The sequence below is a fragment of the Eschrichtius robustus genome, chromosome 14, assembly GCF_028021215.1.
Source record: "Eschrichtius robustus isolate mEscRob2 chromosome 14, mEscRob2.pri, whole genome shotgun sequence".
NCBI classification, from domain to species: Eukaryota; Metazoa; Chordata; class Mammalia; order Artiodactyla; family Eschrichtiidae; genus Eschrichtius; species Eschrichtius robustus.
The window spans coordinates 10,170,734-10,183,496 of record NC_090837.1 but is presented as its reverse complement, the minus strand read 5'-3'; the positions used below and the strand labels follow the sequence as shown (position 1 = coordinate 10,183,496).

Genomic DNA, 12,763 nt, shown 5'->3' with positions numbered 1-12,763 from the left:
ATGGTTTGTATTATGCAACACCCTCAGGTAGGGCCTGGGATATCACCCTATAACCAAACATATTCATAACTTGCAGCAAAATGGATGAACAGTCACTCTAAAGGGAATGAATAAGAGTTCGGGTCAGGTTTTGCTACAGAGCTCAAGTCAGGTCTTGCTGCCAAATAAGTAATAAAATAACTTGAGGTTTTCCAGAGTACTGGGTATTTCAGAATTGCAGACAAGAGATGGTGGATCTATCATCATACCTTAATTCCTATGCTAAGTTTGGATTTTTCATATGAAAACGGTACCCTTAGCAAGCATTTTATTCCAAAGTACCAAAGTACTGGAAAAGAGAATGCAGGCAAGGAAATAATTACAAGACCCCATTGGTAATACCCAATTGAGCTACTTAAGAAGGGTATAAAAACCTCCTTGCAGCCAGGTATCAAGGTGCTGAGGCAACCAGAATGCAAGAAAACACTCGTTTTGAGAACAGTCCCATTTCCCAAGATGGTAGGTGGAAAAACTGAGAAGACCATCCTAAGCTAAGGATGCCGATGCCAGTGTCAAGATCCAGAGGGAAGCCCCACAGCCCAAAGACCCAAAACAGGAAGCCCCCTGCAGATGGAAGCCTGTCCTAGCAGAGGAATGGCAGATACTCCCCATCTACAAGGTATTCCAGAAAAGTTATATCCAAGCAGAAGTCCACAGCAGTCAAATCCACAATTAAGAAAAAGAAAGAGATGGTCCTTACCACTGTGACAAGGCCAATTGGTATGGATAAAAAGGGTGACACCGAAGAGTTTAAAATTCTCAAAATGCCCAAATATCACCCTCCTAGAGATATGCTTTGAAAACTGTTGAGCAGCGGGGGGAAAAAACCAACTACAATCAACATGAAAAAAACTACGAGTGTTGCTCCTAGGGCCCCACTGATCATCCTCACTGGCCACCCCGGAGACAAGCAGAGGGTGGTTTCCCTGCAGTAACTGAGCAGGAGCTTGCCACTTGGGACTGGACTGCTAGCCCTCACTCATCTGAGTTCTTTTACGTAGGACACTCAGAATCTGCCATCACCTCTACCAAAACTGACCACAATGGTGTGAAAGTCCCAAAGCACCTCAACAGTGCTACTTTTATGAAGAAGAAGCTGCACGAGATTGGACCAAATCTCATCAGAGAATCTCATCAGCGATTCTCAAGAAGCTGCATGAGATTGGATCAAAAAGGTTGAGCTCTTCGACTCAGAGGAAGAGAACGGTAAGATTTCAGAGCAGAGCAAAAGGCAGACCAGAAAACTGTGGAGTCTCAACTTCTGCCAAAAACCAGAGCCCTTCCTAGCTCCAGGATGGCCTGTGTGCTGTGTGGGCTCAAAAACTAACATTATGCTCACACGCTGGTGTTCTATATCATTTGCAGAGCTCTAGTTAAAATGTTCAAAACAACAAACAAACAAACAAAGAGCCTGCTGTGTCAAGGGAATTACTTTTCTGAAGGCTAACGAATAAATCTGTTAATACACCCAAATACAAGGTGCTCCGCAAGACACAGAGAGCACAAGACAAATATTATGTATGCAGCAAATGTCCTAGAACACCAATGAGCCTAGAAACACACCAAGGTCATTAGTAAAGGTCAGGGCTCCAAGCCCCAGGTGTCAAGGAAGGGAAGCTTCCAAGACAATATTCAAGGAAAGGAAGTTTCAGGACATAGAGACCACAGTTGTGTTGTTGATTCTGAAGGAGCACTTGGTCAGCGCAAGGCCGGTCTCCCAGTGCATCTGTGTGAGAATGTCCTTGCTCAGAAGGCTGGGTAAGGCCAGGGTCCAAGGCAAATAAACTGTTTATTCCAGGTCAGAAATAAAGGTGGTAAAGTCCCCCCAAAATGCCCAGTGGAGGTTCAAGACAAATAGGAATCCGTCTCTCTCTTACCCTTTTCTCTGACGTGAGCTTTACAAAAGTTTATCTCCATTCAATGTAATAGGATAGTCTTGTTTTAAGGGCTGAATCAAGAACAAAAATTGTTTTTAGGATACCTTTTTAATTTTAGGAATCTAAACCCCCAAGAACCTAAACAAGTCCCCAAAATGAATTTTAGCATTCTGTAAGTTATGCTACATGCACATCAGGAAAAACCATGGCATTGCTCGAAAGAATGAAGCAGATCTGCATGTACTGACATGGAAAGATGTCAGGGACAAATTGTTCAATGCAAAAAGCAAGCTGAAGAGCAAAGTAGACAGTAATATACCACTTTTGTAAAACAAACTATATGCATGTGTTACACGCATAGACATAGAAATATTTTTTCCACAACGCGTGGTTAAGGGCCAGAAAGAACATACACAACCATTAACATTTGTTTCCTTGGGGAAAGGGATTAGAAAGAAAGGTAGAGCATGTTCCCTTCTATTTCATACATTTCTGCAGCATTTGCATTTTCTTATAGTAACTATGCATTATCTCAATTTTTAAAATTTAAAGTAAGATTCTGTTAAAGGAAATAGCAGACTATTCCCAAATAAATGACTTCTCCTTATTGCTCTTTGAGCCACAGCTACAATATCCAGCAATAAATGAGGCTCTTTCTAAATGGGTTAGTTCTTCCTCTTTAAGACAAGAAGAACAGGAAGACACCTGAAAGTCAGGAAAGCATGAGAAAGAATGAGAGGTGTCGTGGGCCACGTGGGCAAGAACCACATTGAATTCCACAGCTGTATTCTCTGATTATCGCAACACCAGGCTAATTCTAGAGAGATGGAAAGACTCACCAGATAAACATTATTTTTGTCCTGAAAGGCATACTGTAACTGCGGGATCCAAGGGCTTGTGCTCCGAGATAATATGTTCTGTTCTTCCTCAAAATATGAAACCTAGGGGGAAAAGAAACTGTTTAGACAATTATAAAGAACTAAGTGTGATGGGGAAAATGCCCTTTGCTTAAACTGATAATTCTAGTTTTGTTTTTTTTTTTAAAAAGCCATCACTTAGCCCAACATTCCACAAATCTCATTCTTCTGCCTACTTTGCTCACCATTTTTGCCAGATCCATAAAATATGTGTCCAATTATTTACTTAATGTCTTTCTTTAAAGTCAACTCACTACTTTTAAATCTAAATCTCTTTCTCTTTACCTTCCCTTCCTGAGCAATTCAGTCCTAAAGCCATCAGATGGAGAAGAATCACCAGGTAAGCATCCATGACAGGTGGCAAGGAGAGCCATGGTGGCCCAGAACAGGGTGACTGGTCCAAGCAGGGTGAGGAAGGTCATCACGTGTAGGGATGGCCTTGAGCAGGGCATCTGAACCTACCAAGGGGAGGGGGCAGCAGCAAATACAGTAGACTGGATGGACACAGGTGCATAAAATAAGTAAAAAATATTAAGGGTGATATCAGAGGAGAGAGTTACAAACATGGAAAGTGTGAAAATTACAATGAACCTTGTGAAGCTGGATTGGACTTGGAAGTGTTGATGTGAACACATGGTTTTCAACATATAGATACAGAAATAAACAGAGATGTAAATGTGTGTGTGTGTGTGAACGTAGGTATACTGCATACATGTACATGTATTCCCTGGCTTTGTCCACTGAAAGGCGTCTGGGAGCAATGACATCCCAATAGCAATCAGAACACCTAGTGCCCAGATCGTGGCCTCTAAATACCATTTTCCACTTAAAAACAAAACAAAACAAAAAAACAGAGGTCCTTGGAGAAATGACTGATTGCAGGTCTGGGGCAGGTAAAGTAAAAGTGTAAGAGCCTGAACATCTTGCTGTATCAGAAAGCAGCACAGAACTCAAAAGATCTGGAATATGTCAAAAGGGCACAAAAGCCAACCTGAAGAGATTCTTTTTTTTTAATTTAATTTTATTTATTTTTTATACAGCAGGTTCTTATTAGTTATCTATTTTATACATATTAGTGTATATATGTCAATCCCAATCTCCCAATTCATCCCACCACCACCACCACCACCGCCACCTTCCCCCCTTGGTGTCCATACGTTTGTTCTCTACATCTGTGTCTCTATTTCTGCCTTGCAAACCGGTTCATCTGTACCATTTTTATAGATTCCACATATATGCATTAATATACGATATTTGTTTTTCTCTTTCTGACTTACTTCACTCTGTATGACAGTCTCTAGGTCCATCCAAGTCTCTACAAATGACCCAATTTTGTTCCTTTTTATGGCTGAGTAATACTCCATTGTATATATGTACCACATCTTCTTTATCCATTTGTCTGTAGATGGGCATTTAGGTTGCTTCCATGACCTGGCTATTGTAAATAGTGCTGCAATGAACATTGGGATGCCTGTGTCTTTTTGAATTATAGTTTTCTCTGGGTGTATGCCCAGGAGTGGGATTGCTGGATCATATGGTAATTCTATTTTTAGTTTTTTTTTTTTTAATTTTATTTATTTATTTATTTATTTTATTATTTTATTTTTTTTGGCTGCCATTGGGTCTTCGTTGCTGCGTGCGGGCTTTCTCTAGTTGCAGCAAGCAGGGGCTACTCTTTGTGGCGGTGCTCAGGTTTCTCATTGTGGTGGCTTCTCTTGTTGTGAAGCACAGACTCTAGACGCGTGGGCTTCATTAGTTGCAGCACGCAGGCTCAGTAGTTGTGGCTCACGGGCTCTAGAGCACAGGTTCAGTAGTTATGGCACATGGGCTTAGTTGCTCCGTGGCATGTGGGATCTTCTCAGACCAGGGCTCAAACCCATGTCCCCTGCATTGGCAGGCAGATTCTTAACCACTGTGCCACCAGGGAAGCCCTATTTTTAGTTTTTTAAGGAACCTCCATACTGTTCTCCATAGTGGCTGTATCAATTTACTTTCCCACCAACAGTGCAAGAGGGTTCCCTTTTCTCTCATTTGCCACCTTGGGGACAATTTGAATATAAAAATATATTATGACAGGAATGGATTGTAACTCACTGACAGGAAAAGGCAAGTCCATACAGATATAAATAAATTAATGGATTGAAAGTTTTATGAGAAATAGGTATTTCCATAATTTGAAAGTATCTCCTTCCAAAATATATGTATGTAATTACAAAGAGGAAAGGAGTAACTCCACAGTGGAGAAGTGTGGCAGATACCTAAGTGACATCCTCAGGAATGTGACAAAGTGAAATTGAGACTCACCTGTTGGGATGCAATGAGAGGAACAGAGCATCCTGTCTGCGATAATCCTGCCTGAACCTGAATCTCAGCATGAGCAACATCAGACAAATCTAAATTTTACCAAATAACTGGCCTATAATCTTCAGAATCGCCAAGGTCATGAGAGTCCGGGAGAAATTAAGGGACTGTTCCAGACTGAAAAGACTAGAGGGACAGGACAACGAAATGCCACGTGTGATCCTGAAGTGAATCCTTTTGTTCTAAAAGACCATGGAACAAACTGGTGAACCCTGAGTGGGGCCTGAGGATTAGATGGTGGTAATTTTATCATGGTTGATTTCCTGATTTTGATGGTTGTGTTGTCATTCATGGGAAAACGTCCTTATTATAGGAAATGTACTCTGAAGTACCTGGAGATAATGGGGCATCGGGTTGGCGAGTGATTTTCAAATGGTTCAGGAAAAGAAAGTTGTTGATACTATATGTGATAGTTGTGTGTCAACTTGGCTAGGCTCTAGCACCCAGTCACTCAAGCAAACACTAATCTAAGTGTTGCCGTGAGGCTGTTGTGTAGGCAGTGGTTAATTTGGTAAAGGAGGTTATCCTTGATAATTTAGGTGTGCCTCATCCAATCAGTTGAAAGGTCTTAAGAACAAAACTGAGGCTTCCCTGAGAAAGAAGAAATTCTGCCTCAAGACTGCATCACCAGCTTCTGCCCGAGAGTTTCCAGCCTATTGACCTGCTCTACAGATTTCAGCCTTCCTAACGCCCACAGTCAGGTAAGTCATACACATATGCGTATGTATGTATAGTCAATGTGTACATGTATGTATAGTCAATGTGTATAGATAGCATGTATCATATATATATACTATAGAACCTTGACTGACACACTGTACTTGCGACTTTTGTATAAACTTGTGACTGCTTCCAAGTAATTTAATTTTAAATACACCTTCTTCCATTTCGTTCTAACAGTAACATCTGTCAAAGTGCCAGGTTTTGATATGCCAGTTAATATTAAACTATTAAATGTTTTAAAATAGTTCTGTCCGTGTACTGCCCAAAATCATCATGCGCACCACCAGTTTAACCTCTAACACATCTGGGAAACACCAACCCAACCCCCGAAATCTACCGTGTGGGATTTGCTGATCCTTCTCTTTTCCTGGCACATAAAAAGTGTTCAGTGAAGGCTGGCTGAATGGAAGGGTGTACATCTTCACTTGCTTATCATCGACGCCTCGTCTGACCCCTGAAGCTTCTATTAAAACAAATTAGAGGTCTCTGAGGACCTCTTCCAGTTTTCATGGAGCTCTGGGTGGGGTTGCTGGCTTCTCCTAGGTGACAGGTCTTGTTCACAGGATGCTACCTCTTCTCACCTCCTCTCTGGCACTTCCCCCAACTCCCTGTGCTGACTTTTCTTCTCACACCCTTCAATTCCAAAGCCTCACCGTGGCTCAGGTAAGGAATGGGTGGGTGGGTTTAATTAGCTCCCGGGTGTGTGCGATTTTTAAATCCCCCAGCCCACGCCTCGCAAGGGGTCATCTCAAGTCATTCACCTGGAGGAATGCACACCTATGTGAGTGTCTCTATCACTTGCCTGCAGTATGGTAGATGCTGAATTTGCTTCCTTTGATATGCATCATTTCCCACCTGAAATATAAGCAGCACAAGGCTACATCTAAGGCCTCTTCCAAGGACCTAGGAACACACCAGACACAGCAGGTGCTCAGCAGGTGTGGCCTGATGACAGGTGGCTGTTAGGTGCTGAGTGGCTGAGTGAGCACCTTCCACGCCTCTCTTCCGAATGATTCGCCACGGCCTGTCATTTGTCCTTTCCGTGAAGTTGCCCACACTTCATTCCTGAACGCACGCCACAGCTTTCCTGGATGCCGACAAGCAGCTTCCTGCCCTCCGCTGAGTCTCTGACTGGAGACCACACGAAGTCACTTAAGCACTCAGACCCAGATCCCGACCTCCTTCTTCCAAAAGCCTACGTGATCCCCAAACGTCTCACAAATTAAACTGTGACTCCGAAAAGCAGTTCTTGGGGAGGGTGAGTTACTATTTAATGGGTAGAGTTTCTATCCGGGATGATGAAAAAGTTCTGCAGAAGGACAGCGGTGATGGTGGCACACTGTGAATGTACTTAATGCCACTGAACTGTACACTTAAAAATGGCTAAAATGGTAAATTTTATGTTGCATGTATTTTATCACAGTAACCAAAAAAGGGTTCTTGAGGTTTCCCACCAATCACCCCCTCCCAACTCCAATATCCTTATTTCTCCCCACTTCCCAGTCTATTCGTTCTAAACCACTTAAACAACAAAAACAAACAAACACATCTGCGTATCATTCTAATACTCACACCTCCAGAACGGCACACACGCCACGCTTCTACCTGGTACATTCTCGTCACTTCTCTCTGCCCAGAGCCCATGCTCCTTTTCAGCACTGCGAACCTTCCCTAACTGTCTCTGGCTCACCCACGCCTCTCCTCATTCTATCGTTCGTGAATTTGCTAACTGCTCCCTCTTCTGTGATGCTTTAGCTCCTAAGTGCCTGCTTTACGGATCTGCGTTTTACCTCCACTTTCCAAGGTTGTTCTAAAACCCTGAAACTAACAGCCATGGAGCTTCGATTCCTTTTGCAGGCTTCCCACGGAGCTGGGTCCATTATCAGACACATGATGTGCACTTGAACATGGGTAACTAATAAATTGCTCTCTGAACACCAAGGCTGATGGCCACCTCTCTAGAAACGAGGCAAATGAATCAATACTGTCTGGAAGCAGTAACCTTGTTTAAAAGAGAAAAACACCACAACAGGAAAGATAACTTCTCACCTGCTCTCCAACCAGCAACTCCCTAGCCATAGAACAATTTAATTTCTTCAGAGGTCTGTTTTAAAATCAAATACACATGCCCACAACACAAATATATAAGATGTGTACGAAAGCAAAGGCTATCTGACTCACCCCATGACATGCACATCTCTGAATCCCCAAAGGATGGTCATGAAAGATCATCTCCAATTCATTAGTGAACAGGCCAAGTTGGTTCTGAATAACATGCAACTATAAAAAACATGATCAAGCAACTCAGAGGAGCTTGTCAGTCTTCAATATTAGTCAGTGTCAGCTCGAGAGTGTTCAGACCTTCCTGGCTGTGCCACCATAATTAACTAGAGACGCAGAGGAAAACTGGCTCCATCCCAGATGCCAATTCAGCAGATTCTCATCTCTGCAATGAACATGCTGGTACAGAAAGGGGGAAAAGGCTGTGATGTTAAACGCTCCTACCTGCTCCTGGGCCAACAAAGCCTTCTTCTTCATGACTTTCATGGCGTAGATGTCCCCGGTCGCTTTCTCTCTGACCACCTGCACTTCGGCAAAGTTACCGCAACCTACGACACTTCTCACTTCAAAGTCCTTTGCTGAAGGCTGGAGCTCCTGCAACTCAGCTATGATGTCAGAATCTGCAAAAGACGGAAGAGTGACTCCTGATCCATAACGTGCTTCAAATACGCGCATCTTTATGAAAGGGAAAAGAAAGGAAGAAAGAAGAAAGTGTTGCTATGTCTTCCCTAGCTGTCAGAAGACACTTAGTCACTTTCTCGTCGTCGTGAATAATTATAAAATCAGCACAAAAGTGTTTTCCTATGTTAAGTTAAAATTAAGGGCTCCAGAAATTCCAAAGCACAGTTTCCATGGCAGCTATGATTTGAATCCTGTAGATGTAGAAAATAGGGGAAGGAAAACGGAAATCATGCTTTTCTTCCTTCTCTCTGGAGGCTGCAGGGCAGTGTGTGGTCAAAAGTGCTTATCAGCATTTAGATCAGTTTATAATGGGACGTAAGCAACGTGATCCCCATGTCAGTCGACTTTGGAGTTGACTTCCAGATCATTCCATTCTGACTACACGTGTCCTGTTCAGTTTTATCCCACTAGCCCAAGTCTTATCTCCCTTAGATCCTGTCAGTAAATACCTTCCTGGCCTTAATATGCAGCAGCGCTACCAAAGGGAAAAAAAAAAAAAAAAAAAGCCTGAGCCCAAGGAACCAAACAGAGCCCTGACCTTGGTTCTGCAGAGCTGACGTGTCACACACCTGGATGGGTTTGCAACTATCTTTTTTCTTCGCATATAGTCTATTCCTTCTCCAAGTGCAATCTCTCAGTCGGTGTCTTCATCTGCCCTGACTGCTTTAACAAAACACCACGGACCCATGGGCAAAGCGGCTTAAACAACAGGCATGTATTTCTCAAAGTTCTGGTGGCTGAGAAGGCAAGCAGACTGAGATCCTGGAGAGAACCTGCTTCCTGACTGATGGACAGGCACCTTCTCCCTGTGTCCTCATGTGGCAGAAAGAAAGGGAGCCCTCGTCCCTCTTCCTCTTCTTCCAGGGACACTAATTCCATCATGGGGGACCACCTTTATGAACTCATCTAAACCTAATTATCTCCCAAAGCCTCCACATGCTGGGGGATAGAGCCTTAACATATGAATTTGGGGAATTGGAGGAGGGGGCGGAACAGTGAGAGATTCTCAGTGTTTAAAGTATGGACTAAACGGGTCCATAACGGGTCTAACGGGTTAGATTTGGAATCTAACGTATATTTATTAACAGCACTAAGTTGGGGCATCGCTGGATTTGCAACAACTCTAATGGTCTAAAGAATAGAGTGGAATGTAATTATTAGAGAAATGCAAGTCAAAACTACAATGAGGTACCACCTCACACCAGTCAGAACTGCCATCATTAAAAAGTCTACAAATAATAACTGCTGGAGAGGGTGTGGAGAAAAGGGAACCCTCTTGCACTGTTGGTGGGAATGTAAATTGGTGCAGCCACTATGGAGAACAGTATGGAGGTTCCTCAGAAAAACTAAAAATAGAGCTACCATATGATCCAGCAATCCCACTCCTGGGCATATACCCAGACAAAACAATTCGAAAGGATACATGCATCCCTATTTTCATAGCAGCACTATTTACAATAGCCGAGACACAGAAACAACCTAAATGTCCATCAACAGATGAATGGATAAAGAAGATGTGGTTTATATATATACAATGGAATACTACTTAGCCATAAGAAAGAATGAACTAATAAGAACCTGCTGTATAGCACAGGGACTCTACTCAATACTCTGTAATGGCCTATATGGGAAAAGAATCTAAAAAAAAAAAAAAATAGTGTGTGTATATATATATATATATATATATATATATATATATATATATGTACGTATAACTGATCCACTTTGCTGTATACCTGAAACTAACAACGCTGTAAATCAACTATACTCCAATAAAAAATTTTTTTAAAAGAATGAAATAATACCATTTGCAGCAACATGGATGGACCTAGAGATTATCATATTAAGTGAAGTAAGTCAGAAAGAGAAAGACAGATACCATATGATATCACTTATATGTGGAATCTAAAATACGATACAGGGCTTCCCTGGTGGCGCAGTGGCTGAGAGTCTGCCTGCTAATGCAGAGGACACGGGTTCGAGCCCTGATGTGGGAAGATCCCACGTGCCGCGGAGCAACTAGGCCCGTGAGCCACAACTACTGAGCCTGCGCATCTGGAGCCTGCGCTCCGCAGCAAGAGAGGCCACGATAGTGAGAGGCCCGTGCACCGCAATGAAGAGTGGCCCCCGCTCGCCGCAACTAGAGAAAGCCCTCACACAGAAACGAAGACCCAACACAGCCAAAAATAAAATAAATAAATAAATAAATAAATAAGTAAATAAATAAAATACTATACAAATGAACATATCTACGAAACAGACTCAAAGACATACAGAACAGACCTGTGGTTGCCAAGGGGGAGGAGGGGTGGGAGAGGGAAGGATTGGGAGTTTGGGATTAGCAGATGCAAACTAGTATATACAGGATGGATAAACAACAAGGTCCTACTGTATAGCCCAGGGAACTATATTCAATATCCTGTGATAAATCATAATAGAAAAGAATATGAAAAGGAATATATATATATATAACTGAATCAGTTTGCTGTACAGCAGAAATTAACAACATTGTAAATCAACTATACTTCAATAAAATATTAAAAAAAAAGAATAGAGCGGAACAGTTATGACTGATCAAATCCTTCAATCCTGATATAGGGAAACTGCGTCATATAGAGGGTTACACTCCCAAGCAAGACAAGAGAAACATGTAATCAAAATTATCCTGGAGAATCCCTCAGAAAGGTGCCATGGTGAAGACCAAGGGACTCTTGAAATCCCACGGGTACACTGGAGTGACCCTCATGTCTGTGGGTGGGCACCAGAAAAAGCTGGGAGCCACACTCTAGAGTTACACTCACTCAGAGAGTTGTTCACACAGTGAAAGGGACAGAATCCAACAAAGGAAAAAGCCATTTCGTAACCACAGTCACTTGGCAACATATTAAGGAATTAGCCAGATGCAGTTTTAATTGCTGTTACCCACTCCCTTTCTTTGTTGCGTGGCTGGAGTTGAATTCACTTGGCTCAAAGGCTCATACGATGAACATCACTGCACTAAACACATCTCTTACTTCAACAGTCATCCTAAACACACCTTCTTTTGGCCCCTTGAGTAATCAGGCAAGAGGGGTGGGTGGATCCGCACGAATTCATCGTGACCGTTGGAAAACAAAAAAATAAAGGAAGAGCGCTTTCAGGGAGAATTCCATGCAGAAGCAAAATGGAAAGCTGCACGATATTTTTCCTTTTGCCCTGACATCACTGTGCCAAGCCCAGCCTTTCTGCCCTGCCCTCTTCCAAGTTTCTTTCAGATCTAGTACTTGAGCTTTGAATTATTAATTCCCCAAATATGCTGGCTTGAACCTGATTTCATCACTGCTCGCACACAAGGCCAGGCTCTCCTGATTCTGTTAGGCCTTGGGCCCCCATGTTGCTTACAGCATTGTCCAACTTAATAACTCTGGGTCTGTCACTGGCAACCACCAGGCAACTCAATCACCCAGGGAGACAAAACTGCTTGCAGGCAACACCATCACGATGCTCTCGGAATTCTGAGAAACCATTCCACATCGCAATCTTGTTATCCAAAGGCTTTTAGATTTTTTTTTTCCAGTTTAAAAAATCTTGTTACAAGTTGGACTTAAATTATACATCAATTACGGATTGCTCACTGGACAATGAAAGAACATATCAGAAGTCAGTTTTCACCAGTGGACTTTCATCTGCATTGGTTTCCATCTAAATGTCCAGAAGGTCATCTCTGCTTTCGTCACTCTCCACTGTCAGCTGCCGGGTCCACCACTTCTTAACCTCGGAACCACAGGAAGCTGTATCCGTCATGGGGTTCATTTTGCACACGACCGATTTCACTGTGATCCGCCCTCCAAATGTGTAAGTTGACCAAAGACACCAAGTGGCTTATTGGTTTTGGTGCCGAGGGTAGGCGCCATTGCCCGAACTTCCTCTGGGGCTTCCTGGCCTCGGCCGTGTCCTGCCAACTCCCTCCCCTGTCCGACAGGGTCAGGCTTTTGGATTATTAAGGTGAAGGGGTGAGATGCTGAACTCATGTCTATGACTGTGGAAAAATAACCCTTTGCAACTTCTCTCCCCACCAGCAACTTCTGTGACTTCAAAACCACAGCGAGGGGCTTCCCTGGTGGC

At 42.9% G+C, this 12,763-nt stretch overlaps 1 protein-coding gene across 6 annotated transcripts in view; it reads right to left on the bottom strand.

The window, feature by feature from the left end:
- The window catches only part of CIT (citron rho-interacting serine/threonine kinase), a 168,223-nt gene that overhangs the window by 144,030 nt on the left and 11,430 nt on the right, over window positions 1–12,763 (bottom strand). For all 6 annotated transcript variants that reach the window (XM_068562804.1, XM_068562806.1, XM_068562805.1 and 3 more), the window contains 2 exons: window positions 8,423–8,598; window positions 2,756–2,857 (listed from right to left, as the gene is read on the bottom strand). In XM_068562804.1, the coding sequence (XP_068418905.1) occupies window positions 2,756–2,857; window positions 8,423–8,598 (278 nt within the window). The remainder of the gene's footprint in view (window positions 1–2,755; window positions 2,858–8,422; window positions 8,599–12,763) is intronic.